The 22776-nt window shown below is 40.3% G+C and overlaps 1 protein-coding gene across 1 annotated transcript in view; it reads right to left on the bottom strand.

Annotated features, from left to right (window-relative positions):
- Nucleotides 1-22776, bottom strand: part of ACMSD (aminocarboxymuconate semialdehyde decarboxylase) — a 70172-nt gene that overhangs the window by 26375 nt on the left and 21021 nt on the right. The window contains exons 4-8 of the mRNA XM_008531613.2: nt 17126-17175; nt 15449-15685; nt 11929-12022; nt 9263-9358; nt 7934-8106 (exon numbers count right to left, since the gene is read on the bottom strand). Coding sequence (XP_008529835.2) covers nt 7934-8106; nt 9263-9358; nt 11929-12022; nt 15449-15685; nt 17126-17175 — 650 coding nt within the window. The remainder of the gene's footprint in view (nt 1-7933; nt 8107-9262; nt 9359-11928; nt 12023-15448; nt 15686-17125; nt 17176-22776) is intronic.

Genomic DNA, 22776 nt, shown 5'->3' with positions numbered 1-22776 from the left:
AATACTTCACAGGGTGCTTCTAATAATGACAAGGCACTATGTCAAAGATACATGTTTGAACAAAATTGTTTCATGAAATGTAAATGTGGGAAAGTAATATTTATAAGCTAATAAATTATGTGATTTTTAATGTTCTAGTTGAATTAATAAATTAAATTTTAGAAGCAGAAAAAATCTTAAGGCTCTAAGATGTGCATCTCATCTCTCTTTCTTCCTCCTTCAACCCAAATCAGAGACAGTATTAAAAAATTCTTTAGCTCTTGAAAATCCAGCCTGACCTTTTCTATTGCTATTCCTTCTGACTTGTAATTGCCTATAACTGTGAAAATGACTTCAGGGAGCTGCAATCTAGGCCATAGTGGGCTGCAATATAGGTAAGATGAATTTTGTTGGAGAAAGAGAGGAAAGCTCAAGATTGATATTAAGACCGATACCCAAGCTAGACTTTTACTTGTCCAGGATGACATAAGGAGCATGCCCTAGAATGTAAATCAATGCACTGCTTCCTTTACCAAGAAAGTCTTGCCATGAAAGACAAAAGTCAGTTAAATTAAATAATATGTTTAGTGACTCGATTTACATTCTGGCACAAGTTCTTTCTCTCATCATGGACTAGTAACAAACTCTTTGTGGACTGGTATTGGTTTGAGGATCACAATTTGAAATCCCACTAAAAAGATGGTAAAGAGATTTTAGAGGGCATATAACCACAAGGACAAAGAGAACAGGATAGAAGAAACAAGAGCAAATTTCAGAAACTAGAAAGCAGCCGGACAATAGCAACTGACTTTAGAAGACTGGGAAAGGGAATTTCTTAGCTAATATAAGATAAGCCAGAAAGTAACCTGGCTTATATCACCAGGTCCCCCAAATATCTGTAATTGACAGTACCAGGTGCTTCTGGAAGTAGACACAAAGATGGGACTAAAAAGAGGAGGATTCATTGTGAGCCTGTTTAAGAAGCAGTTAGACCCTAGATCACCTCCTTGACTCTGCTTAGACCAGTAACTGCTTTTTCCATACCCTGGTAAAATATTGATCATTTAGTCTCAAAATGAGACAGGAACCAGCCTAACAAAACAGGGTCATCTGCAAGACCCCTGGCCTAACAAGATAAGGCCCCTAACCAATTGGCAAGCTGGGAGAATCAGAGAGAGGCTACCAAGATCCACATTCTGCAGCCTCTGGACTTTCCCGGGCTTACGCATGCACCCTAGCACCTAGAAGTCCACTGAAGGTGACCCTAGCTCTATTAACATAATAAAAACCACACCCAGGGGTGGAGAGCTAGCATGCTAATGACACATGCATTCCACGTGGTAGCATGCTATGTGACAGCACAGGCGTAAGCACAACCTCACCTCTACATGCCATGGCAAGGCACTCCTCCCCAGCCTTTGCCTAGTAAAAGCCCCACAATCCTGATCCATAACAAGCTGGTCACCTGCCCCTTTCCTTTCTGCACCACCTCTCTTGTGCCTCTTCTGTGCACAAGCTAATAAACTTTTACTTTTCTATTCCTGTTTGTTGTCTCTCTTGATTTCTATCTTGGGGAACAATAAGAACCCAATGTGCCTGTTACAAAAAGAGTGTGACAGAGAGGGTCTCTGAACTGGGGAAATACCAGGCACAGTTGAGAGTGGGGACTGTTCTGAAAGTATGAGGGTTAATGAAAGTTTATTTATTAAAAATTGAGACTCCAAGCCTCTTCCCCCTACTCAGGTCCCAGAATACTGGAAACCAGGTTTTTACCATTTGGGTAAGAGATTGGAAGAGCTTCTCTGGGAAACTGATAAATCAAAAAGTAAAGACCAAATTTTTGCAGTTTCCAAAGAACACGTTGGGTTATTCTATAGAGAAGACCACACTTGACAGGCCTCATCCATATGCAGAGACTTCCATTCATCTTCTTAGTGACCGCTTTTAAATATGAGCAGACAGCCAAGGATTACAGACATTTGAGGAAAGCATTTAATATGAAAGACTGAGACTTAAAAAAAAAAGACAAAAAAGCCAATTGGAGAAGACTTGTAGGGAGAAGTAAATTTCCCAAAATTATTAGTATATTCAGAAAAGATATTGCATCTACCCAACAAGAACAGGATGTTAAAAAAAAAGTTTAGAAACAAGAACAATAACAACAAGCTCTTAGAAATTAAACAAACAAACAAAAAAGCCAATTAAATAGAAGGCTTTATCAATAAAGTTGAGGAAATCTCCCAGGAAGTAAAACAAAAGCTGAAAGAAGGGGAATGTGAGACAGAAAAAAAAATAGGTTCAACTTTAGAATAAAAGGAACTCCAGAAAGAGAAAACAGAGGGAAGGAAGTCATTAAAGAAATAAATTAAGAAAATTTACAGACTAAAAGGGCTCACCAAATGGCTAACATAATGGGTGAAAATAGACCCATATCAGGGAACCTCATTGTGAAATCTCAGGACAAAAAGAAAATCTTAGAGTCTTTGAGATTTGGGGGAGAGGGGAGAGAAGCAGATTTTATATGAAGGTTCAAAGATTAAAATGGCATTACATTACTCTACAGCAACTCTAGAAGCCAGAATGCAATGTAAAAATGTCTTTAAAATTAACAGGGAAAACAGTTTTCAAGCTAGGATTATCTACCTGGCCAAACATCTAACTCATTGTAAGGGAAGAATAAAGACATTTTTAGATAACCAAGTTTTCAAAAATTTCATCTACCATACCCGCTTTCTCAGAAATTTATTGGAGGATGTTCTCGGCAAGACAAAGTGGTAAACCAAGAAATCAGAAAATCATGGGATTCAGGAGACAGGAGTCCAATGAGAGAGACAGAGAGAGGGAGAGAAAGGAAGATGGTGAAGGGAGATTTCAAGATTTCAGCTGTGCAGCAGGTCTAAATAGCAACCCACTCCAGATTGGAGAAAGTCAGAAGACTCCTGAAGATATTTTTTCAAGCAGGTAGAATTAATAGACTACTCTACCCAATATGTTTGGATGTTTGGATGTATAAAAGGTGGAGAGTTTGGGGTTAAGTTAGTGTAAGTAGTGTGCAAAAAAAAAATTAAAGAGTGAAAGAACAAAAAGATAGATAGATAGATACATAGATACATAGATAAGGTAGGTAGATAGATAGATAGATTGATGGATGGATGGATAGATAGATGGATGGATGGGTGGATGGATGGATGGATGGATGGATGGATAGATAGATAGATAGATAGATAGATAGATATTGGTAGGCTGCAGTCATTTCATTGAATCTTACAAGAAACCCTGAACCAGAATTGCCCAGCTATGGGTTCCTGAATTTCTGACTCAGAGGAAATGAATGAGATAATAAATATTCATTGCTGTTTTAAACCACTAAATTTTAGGTTAATTTGTTATGTAGTAACAGATAATTAATACAGATTTTGGTATCTAGAAGTAGGATGTTGCCATAATGAAAACCTAAAGATGTGGGAGTAGCTTTGGAACTGACTAGTGGGAGGAAGTTGGAAGGACCATATGAATAGTGAAAGACCAAACATCCCTATAAAGATTGTTGTTAGAAGCCTGTTGGCCTATGAGAAGGCTACCAGTAAGGACTTTAGGGAGAATGAGAAAAATGTTGTTGGAAACTAGAGGAAAGGAGATGCTTGCTAGGTAGCAGCAAAACATTTAGCAGCACTGTTACCTACAATAATATGCAAAGTAGAAAATATATTTAATGAACTGAGTGATATAGCTAAGGAAATTTCCTGACAGAGTGTTGAAAGTGCTGCCTGGCTGCTTCTTGCTGCTTATAGTAAAATGCAAGGGGAGTGCCTTAAAGGAAGGACTGTTAAAGATAAAGGAGCCAGAAACTGTTGGTCTTGAAAATTCCCAGCCCTTCCAATGGCAAATGACGCTAAAATTGGAGATGGCTTTCTGGCAAAGAGCAAATCCAGAGCACAACCAGAAAAATATAGTCTAAAAATGAAGCCAAGATGTGAATATCTTTGTTGTGACCTCAAAAGATTTAAGGCAGTGCCTCAAAGAACCATTCTGTCAAATAATGAGGCTTCTAGGTAGCTTAAAAGTTATGTGCCTTTGCTGAAATTCAAGGTAGAGAAGAGCTTTTCTCAGAGATTTGTGGGTAAGGCTTTTGCCTAATGGCATGAAACCTAATAAGATTCATAAAAGACCTGCAAAGTTTTTAAGAGTATTGTATTAGCAGAGCTTTGAGTTCTAATGAAGGAACCTGCCAACATGTGCCTGAAGGATTTCAGATTTTCTAGTGACTAGTGACTCCTCTAAACCTCCTGTTTTCCCCCTTTTGGAGTGGAGGATCTATAGAAATTATCCTTTGCCTGTCTCACCATTTTATATTGAGTGTGTGTGGGGTGAAGAACTTGTCTTTATGGTTCACAGGTCTTCAGCTTGAGACAAACTGTATGTTGGGAGCATCATCCCCAAGTTAATTTAAATGATGAGATCCTAGACTTTAAGCTGATGCTGTAAATGGATGAGACTTTTGGGGTGGCTGTGGGAGGGGTGAGAATATTTTGCATTTAGGAAGAATGTAATTTGTGACCAGAGTGTAGAATCTGGTGGTTTTAAAATATGTCTTCAAGTTCTTCCATACTCCTCTCTTCAAAAGGTGGAGCCTATTTCCACTCCCTTTTAACGTGGCCAGATTTAGTGACTTGCTTCTAATAAATAAACGCCACATGGCAATGATGCTATGTGACTTTTGAGGCAGGGTCTTAAAAAGGATAGTTTCTGCCTGGTACGCACTCAATCTCTTTCTCTCTCTTTGTCCCCCTGTCTCTCTCTCAGATCATTCATTCTTGGGGGAAGCCACTGGCCATGTTGTGAGGCCACTCAAGCAGCTTTGTGGAGAGTGGAGAGGCCTAGACGGGGAGGAACTGAGGCCTCCTGCCAGTCATGTGTAAAAGCCACCCTGGAAATAATCCATCAGCTCCAGTCGAGGCTTCAGGTGACTGTGGCCCTTACTGATACCTTGCCTGCAACCTTGTGAGAGACCTTGAGCCAGCTAAGCTGCTCCTAAATTCCTGACACACAGAGACCATAAGAGATGAGAAGTGTTTATTGTTTTAAACTGCTGAGTTTTGGGGTAATTAGTTATGCAGCAATAGATTACCAATGGATCTAGCCAAAATGATGATATAATCATAATGAGAGGATCACTGACCTTTCAAAAATCTATCCACCCAAATATATACAGTGAAGTTTCTATGACCATGTTAATATAGGAGGCAATAAGGTTTTCTCTTTTTTCATATTTTCACAGTGATAGACTGATAACATATAACTAGCATTTTTACATCTGTCTTTCAAAATGAGTAGATGTAGTTAAAAGCAAAGAATTTTAGAGATGGAAGGAAGCTAAGAGATTACGTAATTTAAGTGCTCCCTTTAGCACAATGTTTTAGAAACAGTGGGTGCTCAACAAATTTTTGTCTCTGTCTCTTTCCATATATATATTCGTACGTGTATATATATCAGTGTTTTATTTAAATTTTTGATCTATCAAAGTAATGCCTATACATAAACAATCAAATATTACTAAAAATCTTTCTTATCAAAAGCAGTCCTGTGCTTACTTTCCCAACTCTTGTCCCCCAAGGCAGCCACTTTTACCTTTTTAAACTGCATCTTCTGAGAATTACCTTTATGGTTCCAGGTAATAAGCTTATACTATTGTTTCTTGATTTACTAGCTTTAGAGAGTATTTATTCTCATTATGATCATTGAGAATTTCTCTCTTACCCCAGCTTCTCTCTTCTATTTTCCAAATAGAATTACAATTTTCAGTTAAACCAGTTCTTGCTATTTACACTATTATGACTGTAAATATTGCTCACTGCTGAGTCAAGTAATGTACAATAATTATCTGCCTCATGTGGATGCTTGTCTTCCTGGACTTTCTTTCTTTTTCTTTCATTTGCTTTGTCTTCTGTGTATGTACTGCTTGTTTGTTCCTAATGCGTCATCAGATCTGTTGAATGCCTGGTGTTGTTTGAAACTCTCCAACACATCAAATAATCCATCAGTTCCATTTTTTCTGTCCTGGAGCCTTCCCTACACTGCATTCTGTCCTCATGCTCTAATCTGGACAGGTTGCTGTCTAGCCCAGATGACATGCTGGGACTTTCCTTAGTTTTCCTGGTTTTGGGATTGTTTTTGAGAGAATTTGTTAATGTGAATATAACTAGAATGAGGAAGCATCAACATTTTAAAGAGAATCCCAAGTTATTAATATATACTGTTTATGTGTCCTGGATTCACCAGACTGTGAGATCACTTAAAATGAGGTCACATTTGCTTTTGATGCCTGAATTATAATGGCTCAAGTCGTCGCAATTTGAGTGCAAGATCTTAGCACCACTAACTTTGCAAAGTGCCCTCTGAATTTTTCTGGGGCTCCCTAAAAGGGGTTTATTCACATGTGCTCACTAACTAGTCTCTCCACTGATTACCACAAGGCATTCGCTGTGTTCCTCTTCTGCTCTGACCCCATGGCGATGTGTATTGCCCCAAATGCTGTTTGAAGGTGCTCATAGTATCCGTCACTGCTGATGGTAGGTATCCCTCATAAGATGGGTGTTGTACTTGCCAAGGGCATTTTCTCCTGATGCTGCCATTTCCAAGAATACCAAGGACTACTCAGGTTGATGGCAGGTAATCAGAATGACCATTTCTGCATTTCCATGCCACTTTCCCACTCCTCTACCCCTCCGTTGCTCAAAGTCCAGAGTGCATAGTCTCTTTTGGCTCCTCTTCGTAGTTTCCTCCCTATCACACCTCTTTCCAAACCAATAATAATCAACAGTCATAACTAGCTGCTAAGCACCCATTTGGGCAGGGACAACACAAAAGCTAGAAGGCTCAGAAACACAGTTCAACCACATAATTTATTACCAAACCAGAATGTTTAACATTTATATTCTAGTGAGTTTCTTAAGTCAGAGAAATAGCTTTAAAGTGAGATGAAGTCTCCATTCTGGAGATAGAACACTACTTGCAACTTTCAAATGATGGACGTCTTTTTCTGCTAAACAAGACTTCAAATGCCTTAGACTCTACCCTCAATCCAAGTACCATACTGCAAATCTTTAAATATGTCCATATTTAGACAAGCCCAGAGATTTTTTCCTTTGGGAAAATTTGGAAACCTTGTATAGATAACTGTAAGTAATAAAACAGAATTAAAATACAAAATATTTCAGAGTTTTCACTAATTCAGACTGGCCTTTGCCCTAAAAATGGTCTAATTTGCTGATTTAGAATTTTCAAAGACTACTTAAAGGTAGAGATGCCACCAACAGGGAGATCTGCTAGCTGATGACAACAGAGGAAATACTTTTTCTTGTGAAATTTAAAGTACTACCACGTTGGTCTTTTTGGCCAAATGAGAGAATTGTTTTCAAAACAAAGGCCATATTATTCCAGAAAGAAATTTCAAGGGACAAGACCCTTCATCATCTTCCCCTGCCTCCCTGTCCATTTCCCCCTCTTTAATGTTCCAATTTTCTTCATTGGGTGGATGAGGATAGTTGGTTCATAACTTACCCAATTACTAAGAGGTAGAGCTGGGATTTTAACCCAGGTCAATTTGACTTCAAAACTGGTGGTTCTTTCCTGCTTACCATATCGAGATGCGTCATTTTTGATGAGTACAGAGATGACCCTAAGGTAAAGAAGCTGATCTCGGAGAACTACCAAGTCATGTGGCTTATCTGGGATTTCCTTGGCGTATTTAGTGGTTTCTTGGTGATACACACTCTGTGTTGAAGGCTCTGGAGAGGATCCCCTGGGCAAGCAAACCTAATGCCAAACCTCAGGGTCCTGCTCATTTCTTCTAACGCCTTTTCTTCCATCCCTTTTTTGGAGAGAGGCCAAGTAACCGGTTGCTGATCCTGCACTCTGCCTCCCATAAGCCATCCAAATGACAGTTCCGACTTACCTTTCCTATGACATCTGTTAACAGCTTGAGGGCCAGAGGATCATGAACCAAGGAGTCTGTATAAAAGGATCCAAGGTATTTCTTTGGGTTGGTTGGGTTGTCCTGGGCACACAGATCTGGGCGCATGCTGAATCCATGGGAAATTCTTCCCACAGTGAAGGGGAAGGAACCACCTGTAAGTAAAACCCATTACTGAGGGGCTAGTGTCAGTTGAAAAAGATACCTTTCAATCCTCATGTTCTATGCAACGAGAAGTTACTGTAGCCCAGATGGTGAGCAGTATTTACAAAGGACCTACAGGGTTCCAACTGCTGGGAGATAACCTAGAAGAAACGATGTTAACTCATCTAAAAATTCGGTTTAAGGAATTTATCCTAAACAGAGAAGAGACGTGTGTAAAGATATGTGGTCAAGGTTTTCAAATGTAATGTGGTTATAATAGCAAAATACAGAGGCAGTCTATCAGTTGGGGAATATCTAAATAATGATTGCCTATCCATGAAATGTATTACCATGCATGCAACCATCAAAAATGATGGAGCTCTATATTTATTGACATGGAAAGATGTCTCTATATGCTGTTGAGAAGGAAAGACAGATTAGAGAACAGCACATAGAGTTTGATATTGTGTGTATGTGTTTGTGTGTGTGGTGTGTGTCCAAGAGTCACAAACTCAATTACCTACAGGAGACCAAGCATGAAATGTAAATGAATGAAATAGGCCTATTTGTAAACAATAGTAAATGGCAGGGACTATCGTAAACTGGAGAGCTTGTGGTCTGACTAGAGGGATTTAAATAAAAAAACAAAACAAAATAAAACAAAAACTGTGCCAACCAAACTAAACTTGTGTGCAAAAATGGAATTTGGTCCTCAAACCATCATATACTTTATGACTAGACTGATGGTTGGAAGGGTGTTATGGACTGCATTGTGTCCCTCCAAAATTCATGTCATGTTGAAGCCCTGACCCCCATTGATACTGTATTTGGAAATAGGACATTTAAGGAGGTAATTAAAGTTAAATGAGGTCATAAGGTAGGATCCTAATCTGATAAGACTGGTGTTCTTAGAAGAAGAGAAAGAGACACCAGAAATCTCTCTCTCTCTGCACACGCACAGAGGAAAGGCCATGTGAGGACACAGTGAGAAGATGGCCTTCTACAATCCAGGAAGAGAGGGCTCACCAGAAACCAACCCTGCTGGCACCTTGATCTTGGACTTCCAGCCTCCAGAATGTGAGAAAATAAATTTCTGTTGTTTAAGCCAGCCAGTCTGTGGTATTTTGTTATGGCAGCCCCAGCTGACTAATACAGATAGGGTCTTACCTCCATGTGCATAACATACTTTCAGTTTAGGAAACTTTTCAAATACTCCACCCATGATCATGGAGCAAATGGCTGTAGTGGTCTCTGCTGGCATTCCTGAAAAAGGAAACAGTCATAAGGTGCAGGGCTTGTCATCTCCAACAAGAAGAAGCTCAGTGATGCTAATGGTTGGGGAACGGCAGCTTGCTGTGACTGTCAGTGCTGAGAAATGTGACGTCCCTGTGCCCCAGCAAGGCTTGGTTGTATACAAGCCATTACTTCGGGAAGCAGAACCATCTGACCCTTCCTATTTGCCACTTGCAGGTAGAGTCATCTAATGACTAGAATGGTCAAGGAGCCAGAGGACCTGGCTTTTGTCCTGATTCCCCCAGCTTCAGTCTTGGATACAGTGGGGCAAGCAGAGGACAATGAGTCTGGGCTGAATGCTACTCCTCCAATTTTTTGCTTTCTGGCCTTTGACAAGTTATTTAATGCCCCCGAGTCTGCTTCGTCACATGTGAAATGGGAACAGAAAAAGGCCCATCTTGTAAGGCTATTGTGGAGCCTTGCAAATGATGATGTCAGGAAAGTTCCTGGTGAGAACTTCACAGTGGAGTTGCTCAACAAATATTAGTTGCCTCCCTGTGCCTCAGTTTCCTCATCTGTAAAATAGGGATGATGATGGTTAGTTCTTGGCACTCAATAAATATTATGCTCAATAAATATGAACTAATATTATTATTCCTGCCAAATCTTTGCTCCTTCTTAGAGCTGAGGTTAAAAACAGCTGGATTAAAATGAATTATTTCAAGTGCTCTGTGCTCCTGGAAGAAACAGCTATTCCATCCCTGGGGCCTTCACCTCCACAGTCAGTCTGGGCTACATTTCCAGGTGACTGCTTTTCACACTGTGATTAAGAAATCTCTGGGGCCTCCACAGCTGAGGCTTGCACCTTCTGGGGAAGCCTGACTTTCTAACTGCTGAATGGGGCTTTACCAGATGCTCATTCTGCCCCAAGCCTGTTTGTTGTTCCATGCACAGAGATGTTTCTGGCTCCCTGGCGTCTTGGGAATTCTGGAAGCATGATGGATTCATATCCATCTGGGAGTGGTTTGTGGGCAGAGCATCCACTTGGACCACAACTCTATAATCCCATTTTCCACACTGGAGCCAAAGTACAATATTTACAGTGTTAATTTGATCATGACCTTCCCCTGCTGGGGATCCTCCAATCCGCTAATGACCTCCTTTATATCCAGAATAGAATTCTGAAATTAGCCTGTTTGTTTGTTTATGGTCTGCATACTTATTTATCATCTCTTTCCTCTAACCAGAACATAGGCTTCAGGAGGGCAGGGGTTTTGTCCATATCTATATCCTTGGTGCCTGGTACAAGGCCTGGCATGTTGGAGGGGATCAATATATACGTGTTGCATAAATGAATGATGAAATGACTCTACGCAAAGGCTCTCCTCTGTTTTTCATGTGGAAGTTGCAATGTAAATAGGTTTCTGAGACTTGTCAAATTGTTATGTGAATTAGGAGGATGAGATTTTCTTGGAAGCTGGACAGCAATGGGGCCTCTTAGGTTATCTCTTCCTACTAATTATTGCTTAAGAATTTGGTGGCAGATGGGTAGGAAGCTGCTTCACTAAATACATTAGTCTCCAAAAGCAATCACAGAGGCATAAAATGTAAGAACAGAAAGAAAATCCAGACCAGCTGTTTCATTTTACATATGAACACCTAGGGCCCAGGAAGGTGATGTGATTTGCTACAGGTTATACAGTGAAATAAAACTAGCTGGAGCTGAAATTCAGTTTTTTGACTTTTAATATATTGTTCCGTTTAATTCTTCATGGTAGTTACTTTATAATTACTTGTACCAATTGTATAATTGGGCTGAGGAGAAAAAGGATAATGGCCTCCCTAAAGAAAATCCAATGCTGTTCATTTGGGGACCCAATTTTCATTGGGTTTGTAGATGAGCTACACTGTTCACTTGTGGCCCCAGAATTTTACATCTGTATCCATTTCTTCTTATCAAGGATGATAAGGAGAGATTGGATAGGCCAAATGGAGGTCTCTCCTCCTTCCCTTTCCCTCACCCTCATATGGAACCATGAATGAATAGCGCAAGAGGCAAAGAGCAGAAAAGAGGAGCAGATGACAGGAAAACTGAAAACCTGGGTCATCTGTAATCTAGGGCCTCAGATCTTTGGGTGGCGGAAGTTGACCTTCTACTCCTTACTCCAGGGTTCTCAGTAAGAGTTGATGCTATTATTGGCTCCTTAAAAAAATCTATTAGACAGGCATGGTTACTTATTTTGGGAGCCTTTTTGGGAGTCTGTATAGTAAGTCATACAGGCTTTGGAGTCAGACTGATCCACGTGAATTCCATTTTCACTTATTAACTGTGTGACTTGTACGACTTACTTAACCATGATGAGACCCTCAGTTTCTCCATCTATAAAACAGGCATTGTAACATCAACCTCATAGAGTTTTGTGTGGATACGATTAAAATTAAATGAGGTAATATATACAGCACTTATCTGAGTAAGAGCTCAATAACTCACAATCCTGTTAATTATTCATACTTTCTCTCTGACACAATTAGGGTTCCATAGATAATTGGAAAAAAACAAAGACTTGATCCTCTTTTCCAGATCCCAAGCCGACACAAACCTACGAGCCAAGGGAACCAGTATTTGGCCATCCGTCCATCCATCTGCATGTCCCAGGGGTGCACGAATAGGGAACAGTTCAGCTTTTCAGCCGCCTTCAAAGAGGCAATGAGAGAGACAGGGTTATTTGGACAAGCCAGCAAATACCGGGTACTATTTTAGGGAAATTGCTTTTCCCTGGGTTATACTGATCTGAATAAATAAACTAACACACTTTTGAAGTTGTTTCCTGATCTATATAAAAGAGTCATTGATAAACTCTGCTCCTGCTTGGAAAGTAAAAAGGACACTTACAATTAACAAGGGGGCTGGTGGATATACCGTTGGCTTTGATGAATTTAATATATTGTCTGGCAAAACAAGTCACAGGAAACATCTGTCATTCAAACATTTGGCTGAGAGCAAAATGCTCAAGGACTGATCTCACACCGCAAATGCCAGGGAAGTTTCCCCTGCTAGTTCCTACTTGGTCCATTCTTTCTGAAGGACTGCTCAGATTGTATCCTTGGAGTCAGGGTCAAAGTGTTCTCTTCTTTCCCCCACTGGGAAACCTGAGGATGTGGAAAGTGAGGAGGTGATGGGCTAGGAGCCAGGGGCTCATGACTGGGCTGGAGCAGGCTGGCCTGACCCAAGCCATCTGGCTACTCAGAGCCCAACACTGGGTGAGAATTTCTGGTGTCTTCAGGCACTCACAGAACCTCAGGAGCCCAGCTGAGTCCCTGAACAGTTTGCTGTGGATGTGATGACGTTAGAAAGGAAAGAGCTCTCAATGCCTCAGTCAGGCAGGTACTGAGATAAATGTCATGGGCAAACCTGCGCCAGGGCCTTCTGGGAAATGGAAATACCATCTGGATGAAATGACCTTTACTCAACAAAATGCTTAATTTTAAAAAGTCCCTTGAACAGGCATGGCATTGAGTATTAGTGCTTATCAAGGTTCAAAACAGATTTTTCTTAGTACGTTTCTTTTCCAAATATATCGGGGTGCTGGAGTGATTCATCCTACCTTTACATACAAATATGTGGGCTAAATAGGCTGATGTAATGTGACTTCTGTACATAAGCATTTTTAAAATGGAGAAACAATTCTGGGGCAACAGGGGATTCTGGAAGTGAGGCAAACAATAGGTTGGAGAAAGGACTTCTACTTCAGCAGGTTCTGCGGAGCAGAAGAGATCTAAACCCTTTGCAGGGAGAGGAGCTAATTGGTTTTTCTGATAACGGATGCAGGCTGGAAAGAGAGTATCAACTTCTTGGGATGGTTTGGGTTTGACAAAGACACACGATCATGTTATCTCAGTGGGATTTGACTCCTCATTAGGATAAACCTTTATTCTACGTGTCTAGGACAGTTCACTTCTATTCGGTTCAAATTAACAAATATTTCTGATCACCTTCTGTTTGTGAGGCATTGTAGAGAACACAAAAAGAAGTCACTTATACTCTCAAAATCATAACTCACATTAACTGAGAACTCACCATGTGCCAAAGCTGTTATAAGAATTTTACAGTTATTAACTAGTTTAATCCTTTATTAAATGAGTACTTCATTACTCCCATTTTACAGAGAAGGATACTAAGGCAGGTAGAGGCTAACTGAGTCAGGTCTTGTGGCTGATAATGGGTAGAGGCAGGCAGATTTCCACTCTGTCTGCCTCATACTTGTAATAAAGTCACTTTTGTGCCTGAAAACTGCCCTGAGTATGGTATTGTTGGGTTCACTCACTGAGAAGGGAGGTCTAAGAGATAAGGGGGACAGTGAGATGGTTTGAAGTTCCAGGATCACCTTAAAATAACAAAGCCAACTTGGGTTATGGTAACTCCTCTCATTTGTTTAAGCACATGTTACTGATGCAAGTTAGAGAGTAGTGAGGCTGGCAAGTCTTACTAGCCAAACAAAGTGCTGTCAACCCCAGGACATCACAAGTCAACTGGGGCGAGGATGCTCTCCTGAATCCCCTCAGAGACTGGCAGCCCCCAAAACAGCTTAGTTAGAATGATTGATGGGTTGAGCTAGTCACACAAATGAGAGTATCCCATTGGACCCCAACCAGCTGCTCTTGCTTTCTGAGCCCCTTAGTAATTCATAAACCCAGTTGCAATGAATAATAAAATGACTGCAGCTGAAGGCTTGCTCACACTGTGCTGAAACAACTTGGATGCACAAGTAAATAAATCCTCTTTCAAAGCTCATTAAAGTTTCTAGAAAACATTCACTGGATCAGTTCAACCACCACAGCCAGTAATTTTCAGGGAGTTCAATATTTAGAGGAACATTAAATCTTTCAGCTTATTAGGAGGAAATTTGATAGGCAATCCTAAACTTGTGGGCAGTGTCCATAGATACAAACATGGAAAAGCTTTTGCATGTTGTCAGAGCTCAATAAATATTAAATGATTGGTGATTATAGTGCCTGGTGAGTCCACGACCATCTACATAATTCATTATTGAAGATTTTCCATTTACAATGAAAATAACAGAAAACAGTACTATTATAAGTCTAGGAGGGAAGTAAGAAATTTAAAAGTGCCATTGAATAAAGAAGTACGCATCTTGAATCCTGGTGCTAAGGAAAGCAGGTTTAGTTGCAGAAAGAACAGAAGGTAGAGGGAAACTGGTGGAGAGGACCATGGGACTGTGGCCATTTTGGTTGGATACTTCAGAAATGGATGGCATTGAGCTTTTGAAAATATATTTTATTATGCAATATTTTAAATATAGAAAGCTATAAACAATAGGACAATGAACATCCATATACTCACCATCTCGTTTCATCAAATGTTATTTTGACGGCAATTTTTGCTACGTATTTTTATTACACATTTTCAAAATATATGGCTTTAAAAGTATCTTAATTGAGGATTAAATAAATCAAAACATATCCATATATTGGAATATTATGCAGTTATTCAAAAATCATGCATTAGGAGAATTTTCATTTAGGTTGGAAATTCTCAATTAAGATATGAAATCACATGTATATTACAATTCCAATTTCATTAAAATGTAAATCTATGCAGATATCTGCAAATAAAAATACAAATGAAACATACTATAACCATGGTTGTTTATCTTTGGGTGGCAGGATTATGGGTTATTTTTATTTTTCTCATACTTTTCCGTATTTTCCACAGTTTCTTCAAAGTTATTTTATAATTTTGAAAAATGATAAGAATTATTTTTTTCCAAAGCAAAAATAAATACTTTTTTTTCCCATGTCACTAACATGGTTCTTTTACAGGTGGCTGTGATGAGGGTAATATTTTGGCTTCCAAAGGATAGATGAAAAGGAGAGCAAAGGAGGGAGAGAGAAGAGACATTTCAGCGAGTCAACGCAGGGCTGGCCTCTTCTAGTAAAACGTCCCACTCTTTTTGGAAGCTCTTCCCACCTTTCCCCCTACAACTATCCTGTCATCAGGCATTTCTCTCCCTCCCGGTGAAGAGGCGCCGTCATCTTCCCGCCAGCACCCAGTGCAGCGCCCGCCCCTCTGCGTGTTGGTCGAATGAGCCGCGTACTCACTGCGTAGACAGGGAAGAGTTCTTGCGCATTCAAGTCCCACTCGTTGACGTGGGAGCCGATCTGGACCCCCGGAAAGCCCAGCTCATTCACACAGCGCTCCATCTCCTTGATGGCCAGCTCCGGGGCCTGCATGGGCAACGTCCCCAGGCCCACAAACCTCCTGGGGTGGCTCGCAACGGTGGCAGCTAGGTCGTTGTTTAGAAGCTGGCACAGGTCTAAAGTGTCTTGAGGTTTGGCCTGTTGGAGATAGGTAAGGGAAACCACACGGTTCAAATCCCACTTTAGATGTTTACTCTGAACAACACTTCCCCTGGGCTAAATCATTTGTTATTATCAGTGGCTTTATCCCTCCAAAAACTGAGGCTCTGATTGAGATAGGCACGGGCTGCAGGGGACCCAGAAGCCAATCATTGCAAATGCAAAGAAACTTGCTAGTATGATGCTGATTAATTGAAAAATTGAGTCTATCATCAGAAAGTATGGACACAATTACTGAGCCTAGCATCCTACACTAGAGCTGGGTTGAAGATGGGCCCACCCACTAACTGCAGACAGGGGACTGCAGGGCTGCACACCCAGCCCCCCTTCCCCCCCCCCTCGGCCCCCTGCCAATTATACACACAGGAAGCTGGCCGTGACCCAGTGCTTGATGCCACCATCAGGACACCTCCTTGTCACGCCTCATCATGGGATGCCAGGCTGCTCATGGACCTCTCCTCTCCTGGTCCATCCTCTTCTCTGTCTTTCCCATTGGCAGTGACACTTAAGAGTTAGCAGAATGCTGAGGCAGAAGAAGTTTGCTTTCTGTTCTCCTAACTCTCCCTTCTTTATTCTTTCCTTTCAACATCATCCCACCCCACGGCCAGGAATTTGATTCTCTCCTGCAATCCCAGTTGTCCAGTCAGAATGGTACCCAATCTGATAACGACAGGCATCTTGAGGCCTTAGAGCATTTTTATTTCAAGCAGTGAATCTAATCTCAGGACCAGATTAGGATCAAATCACTAAAACTGGAATTATGAGCACAGGTTGGGGACATATGTGTGATCAGGTGGTATTTCCATTGCTCCTTAAATCACAACATGAGTGAATGTTTACTTGGTTGAGCAGGTGCTTAGTGCCCCCCAGCTGTGTACAAACATGTCCTTCCACAGGCCTGCAATCAGGCCTGAAACTTTTAGCGCTCGAGACTTGATCACTTAGGGAAAGGCATCCAACCCCAGGAATCTCGTTTTGAATTGTACGTTTCCCTGGGAGAGGCAACATATTAGGCCATTATTATCATTCTCACTTCAAAATTATTACCACCTCAGAATAAACTGGCTTGTCGATTACTGAGCAAGGCACTGCAGGAATGAGTCATCAGACAGGGAAGTTCTGATGGAGATTAAAGTAGGGTCGAGAACTGCGTTGTCCTGTGGAAATATAATGTGAGTCACATAGTAACATGTGACTGCTGGCTATCATACTGGACCGTGCAGGTCCAGAGCAACGACATGACTAGGAAGACAGGCCTGAGAGGGGATGCTGCAGTTTGAGAAGTTGAGGGACCCCAGTGATCTCTAAAGGAGAGAAGACTTGTGGGGGCAATGTCACGACTTGAGGCCTGTCTACTTTCTAGGGAACTGGACATGAGCATTCAACCAGCAAAGAGATGGTTTGAGGTTTCACACTCACCCAGTAGCTAAACATGACAGGAACTGTGGAAAGGGCTTGTGCGGTCACTCCTAGACACAGACACAAAGAAAGGCAAAGCTGATGAGAAGAACCGCCTGGGCACTCCTTCCGCATTTCCCAGGGCCAAGGAGCCCAGCCAGTCTCCATCCCAGCCTCCTCCTGCCCTCCCCTCCCTCGCTGCTGCTCCTCCTGGTTTCCCCTTCTCTTACCTCTCTGTCCCAGGCCTCCTCATCCCTCAGCCTCAGTTCTAGGGGGAGGGGTAAAGGCTGGACAAAAGTGAGATCATTCAAGAAAAACTAATTTACTCCATTTTTCAAGGATTATTTCCACCCTCCTTCCTTTGCTGTTTTATTTAAACAAGACATTTCCCCACGAATTCTTTCAGGGCTTTGCATGTTAGGTCCTGCATGACAGAGTGTATTTCTCAGTCACCTTCCTGGCCCCTTTAATTCATCTAAATGAGCCTGGGTGGAGTCCCCCTGTCTGGAATGCTCAGAATGAGAACCTGGATTTGGCTCCAGAATCCAGCATCCAGGATGCCTAGAATCTCCTGTCTTTAAGCTCCTGGAGCTGGGTTGTCAGGAGAGATGCTGCCAGACTGAGGGTGGCTTCTCTTTCCCCTGTACCCACATCCAACCCACCAGTGAGTCCTGTTAGTGCCGCTCTGAATCTTTTTATCCGCCCACCTCTCCCCATCCCCTGCCACTCCCTGGCCCAGGCCACCAGCGTCTCCTATGGACCACTGCAGAAGGCTCTGAATTGGTCCCTCACCACCATTCTTGTCCTCTTACAGTTTGTTCTCCACTCGGAAGTCAAAGTAAGGACTAAAACTTAAATCAAGTCACTCCCTTGCTTAAAACTTCTGACTTTTCATCACTCTTAGCATAAAATCCAGACTTGAACATGGTCTATAAGGGCCCACACAGTCTCTCCCAGGGCTCACATTGTGCTTCGTTGGCCTCCTGCTTGCTCTTTGAAGCTCTTTCTCATCCCGAGGACCTTTGCACTGCTGTTCCGCCTACCTGGAAAGCTCTTTTGGCTCATCACAGGATAGAGTCCTTTTCACCCTAAGTCTTGGTTCAAATGTCCCCTCCTCAGAAAGGCCTTCCCCAGCTCCAGCCTCTCTCTATCCTATCATTCTGTTCCTTTCCTTTTCTAATACTTATTACAGCCTGTCATGACTGTGTTTAGTTGTGTATTTTTATGCTTGCCCTTCTTGAATGCAAACACCACATGAGGCTATCTGTCCATGCTGTATCCCCTGGTGTCCAGAGTGGTGTCTGGCACGTTGAATATGACCAACAAATGAAAGAATAAGCTATCGTTTAGCGAGGACTAGAGACTCCAGCTTTTGATTAGAGACTGTTGTTCAACGTTGTCATGAGATTTTATTTACATTCATTGATTAGTATAAAACAGAGTTCTTTTCAATTGTAAAATCTTTATATTTTACATAAATACTTTTGCTTACATTACTCTATTGAATTTCTCCATTTTACGGATTAGATCTAAGGTCACATGGCTTGACTGTGGTGGGATGAGGCTCCCGTCCAGCATTGCTCCTTCCCTACACCTCAGTGGCCATCACTTGTCACCAATTTTCATATTAACATAGTAAATTGCATTATTTGTGTGTTGGTTGGTTTGAATACATATTCTCTGGTCTTTGAGAACTGAGAGGGGGAACAAACAAGTCTAATCCAATCAGAGCTTGTATATATATATATATATTTTAGTTTTATTGAGGTCATAATAGTTTATAACATTGTGAAATTTCAGTTGTACATTATTATTTGTCAGTCACCATATAAGTGTGCCCCTTTACCTCTTGTGCCCACCCCCCAAGCCCATTCCCCCCTGGTAACCACTAATCTGTTCTCTTTGTCCATGTGTTAGTTTTTCTTCCACATATGTGTGAAATCATACTGTGTTTGTTTTTCTCTGTCTGGCTTATTTTGCTTAATGCAATACCCTCAAGGTCCATCCATGTTGTTGCAAATGGGATGGTTTTATCATTTTTATGGCTGAGTAGTATTCCATTGTCAATATATATACCATATCTTCTTTATCCATTCATCAGTCGATGGGTTCTTGGGTTGCTTCCACATCTTGGCTATTGTGAATAATGCTGCAATGAACATAGGGGTACATAAGTCTTTTTGAGTTGTTGATTTCAAGTTCTTTGGATGAATACCCAATAGTGGGATAGCTGAGTTTTATGGTATTTCTATTTTTAATTTTTTGAGAACTCTCCATACTGTTTTCCATAGTGACTGTACCAGTTTGCATTCCCACCAGCAGTGCATGAGGGTTCCATTTTCTCCACATCCTCTCCAACATTTGTTATTTTTTGTCCTGGTGATTATAACCATTCTAATGGGTGTGAGGTACTATCTTAGTGTAGTTTTGATTTGCATTTCCCTGATGCTTAATGATGTTGAACATCGTCTCATGTGCCTATTGGCCATCTGTACATCTTCTTTGGAAAAATGTCTGTTCATATCCTCTTCCCATTTTTTGACTGAGTTGTTTGTTTTTTTGTGGTTGATTTGTGTGAGTTCTTTATATATTTTGGAGATTAACCCCTTGTTCGATATATGACTTGCAAATATTTTCTCCCAGTTGATGGGTTGTCTCTTTGTTTTGTTCCTGGTTTCCTTTGCCTTGCAGAAGCTCTTTAGTCTGATGAAGACCCACTTGTTTATTTTCTCTTTTGTTTTCCTTGCCCAAGTAGACATAGTAGTCAAAAAGATGCTGCTAAGACCGATGTCAAAGAGTGTACTGCCTATGGTTTCTTCTAGGAGTTTTATGGTTTCAGGTCTTACATTCAAGTCTTTGATCCACTTCAAGTTAATTTTTGTGTATAGCAAAAGATAATGGTCTACTTTCATTCTTTTGTGTGTGGCTGTCCAGTTTTCCCAACACCATTTGTTGAAGAGACTTTCCTTTCTCTACTGTTTGTTCTTGGGTCTATTGTTGAAGATTGGTTGTCCATAGATATGTGGTTTTATTTCTGGGCTTTCAATTCTGTTCTATTGATGTGTGTGTCTATTTTTGTACCAGTATCATGCTCCTTTGATTATTATAGCTTTGTAGTATATTTTGAAACCAGAGTTTGTGATGACTCCAGCTTTGTTCTTTTTTCTCAGGATTGCTTTACTATTTACAGTCTTTTGTTGCACCATATGAATTTTTGGATTCTTCATTTTATTTCTGTGAAGACTGTCATTGGGATTCTGTTTGGGTTTGCGGTGAATCTATAGATTGCTTTAGGTAGTATGGACATTTTAATTTCATTTATTCTTCCAATCCATGTTCATGGAATATCTTTCCATTTCTTTATGTCATCATTGATTTCTTTCAGTAATGTCTTAAGTTTTCATTGTATAGGTCTTTCACCTCCTTGGTTAAATTTATTTGTAGATATTTTATTCTTTTTGTTGTGAGTGTAAATGGGATTGTATTCTTGAGTTCTCTTTCTGTTAGTTCATTATTAGAGTATAGAAATGCAACTGATTTTTGTAAGTTGATTTTGTACTCTGCAACTTTGCTGTAGTTGTTGATTATTTCTTATAGTTTTCTGATAGATATTTACGGTTTTCTATATATAAAATCTTGTCATCTGCAACAGCAAGAGTTTCACTTCTTCATTATCAATTTGGATACCTTTTATTTCTTTTTCTTGCCTAATTGCTGTGGCCAAAACCTCTAGTACTATGTTGAATAAGAGTGGCAAGAGTGGGCACCCTTGTTTTGTTCCTGTTCTCAGAAGGATGACTTTCAGTTTTTCCCCATTGAGTATGATGTTGGCTGTGGGTTTGTCATATGCAGCCTGTATTATGTTGAGGTACTTTCCTTCTACACCCATTTTATTGAGAATTTTTGTCATAAATGAATGTTGGATCTCGTCTAATGCTCTCTCTGTGTCTATTGATGGGATCATATGGTTTTTATTCCTCATTTTGTTAATGTGGTGTATCTCATTGATTTTCAGATGTTGAATCATCCCTGCATACCTGTATAAATCCCATTTGATCATGGTATATAATCCTTTTAAAGTATTGCTGTATTCAGTTTGCCAATATTTTGTTGAGGATTTTTGCATCTATGTTCATCATCGATACTGGCCTGTAATTTTCTTTCTTTGTGTTGTCCTTGTCTGGTTTTGGGATCAGGGTGATGTTGGCCTCATAGAATGAGTTCAAAAGCATTCCATATTCTTCAGTTTTTTGGAATGGTTTGAGAAGGATAGGTATTAAATCTTCTTTGAATGTTTGGTAGAATTCTCCAGAGAAGCCATCTGGTTCTGGACTTTTATTTTTTGGGAGACTTTTGATTACTGTTTCAATCTCTTTACTTGTGATTGGTCTATTCAGACCTATTCAGGTCTATCCTCTATTTCTTCTTGATTTCGTTTTGGGAGGTTGTATGTGTATAAGAATTTATCCATTTCTTCTAGATTGTCCAATTTGTTGGCATTTGGCTTTGCAGAGTATTCTCGTATAACCTTTGTATTTCTGTGGTATCTGTTGTAATTTCTCCTCCTTCATTTCTGATTTTATCTATTTGAGCCTTCTTTCTTTTTTTCTTAGTGTGTCTGGCTAATGGCTTGTCAGTTTTTTTTATCTTCTCCAAGAACCAGCTCTTAGTTTCATTGATCCTTTCTACTGTTTTTTTTGTTCGTTTCAATTTCATTTATTTCTGCTGTAATTTTCATTATTTCTCTCCTTCTGCTGACTTTGGGCTTTGTTCTTCTTTTTCTAATTCTGTTAAGTTTAGTGCAAGATTGTTTATTTGAGATTTTTCTTGTTTGTTAAAGTGGGCCTGAATTGCCATGAATTTCCCTCTTAGGACCGCTTTTGCTGCATCCCATATGAGTTGGTATGGTGTATTTTCATTCTCATTTTTATGCAGATATTTTTTTATTTCTCCTTTAATTTCTTCAATGATCCATTGGTGGTTCAGTAGTATGTTGTTTAGTCCACATATTTGTCACTTTCCCAGCTTTTTTCTTGTAGTTGATTTCTAGTTTCATAGCATGATGGTTAGAAAAGATGCTTGAAATGATTTCCATCTTCTTAAACTTGTTGAGGCTTGCCTTGTTTCTCAACATATGGTCTGTCCTTGAGAATGTTCCACGTGCACTTGAGAAGAATGTATTCTGCTGTTTTTGGATGGAGTGTTCTATATATATCTGTTATGTCCATCTGGTCTAGTTTTCCATTTAAATCCACTATTTGTTGACTTTCTGTCTGGATGATCTATCCACTGATGTAAGTGCGGTGTTAAGGTCCCCTACAATTATTGTGTTGTTGTTAAAATCTCCTTTTAGGTTTGTTAATAATTATTTTATGTACTTTGCTGCTCTTGTGTTTGGTGCATATATATATTTATAAGTGTTATATCTTCTTGGTGGAGTGTCCCTTTTATTATTATATACTGCCCCTCTTTGTCTCTCATTGCCTGTTTTATCTTAAGGTCTACTTTGTCTGATATAAATATGGCAACACCTACTTTCTTTTGTTTGCCATTGGCTTGGAGCATCATCTTCCATCCCTTCACTCTGATCCTGTGTTTGTCTTTAGAGCTGAGATATGTTTCCTGGAGGCAGCGTATTGTTGGGTCTTGTGTTTTAATCCATCCTGCCACTC

Source organism: Equus przewalskii, chromosome 17, assembly GCF_037783145.1.
Source record: "Equus przewalskii isolate Varuska chromosome 17, EquPr2, whole genome shotgun sequence".
NCBI classification, from domain to species: Eukaryota; Metazoa; Chordata; class Mammalia; order Perissodactyla; family Equidae; genus Equus; species Equus przewalskii.
The sequence above is the reverse complement of the archived record's forward strand: the minus strand, read 5'-3'. Positions and strand labels throughout refer to the sequence as shown.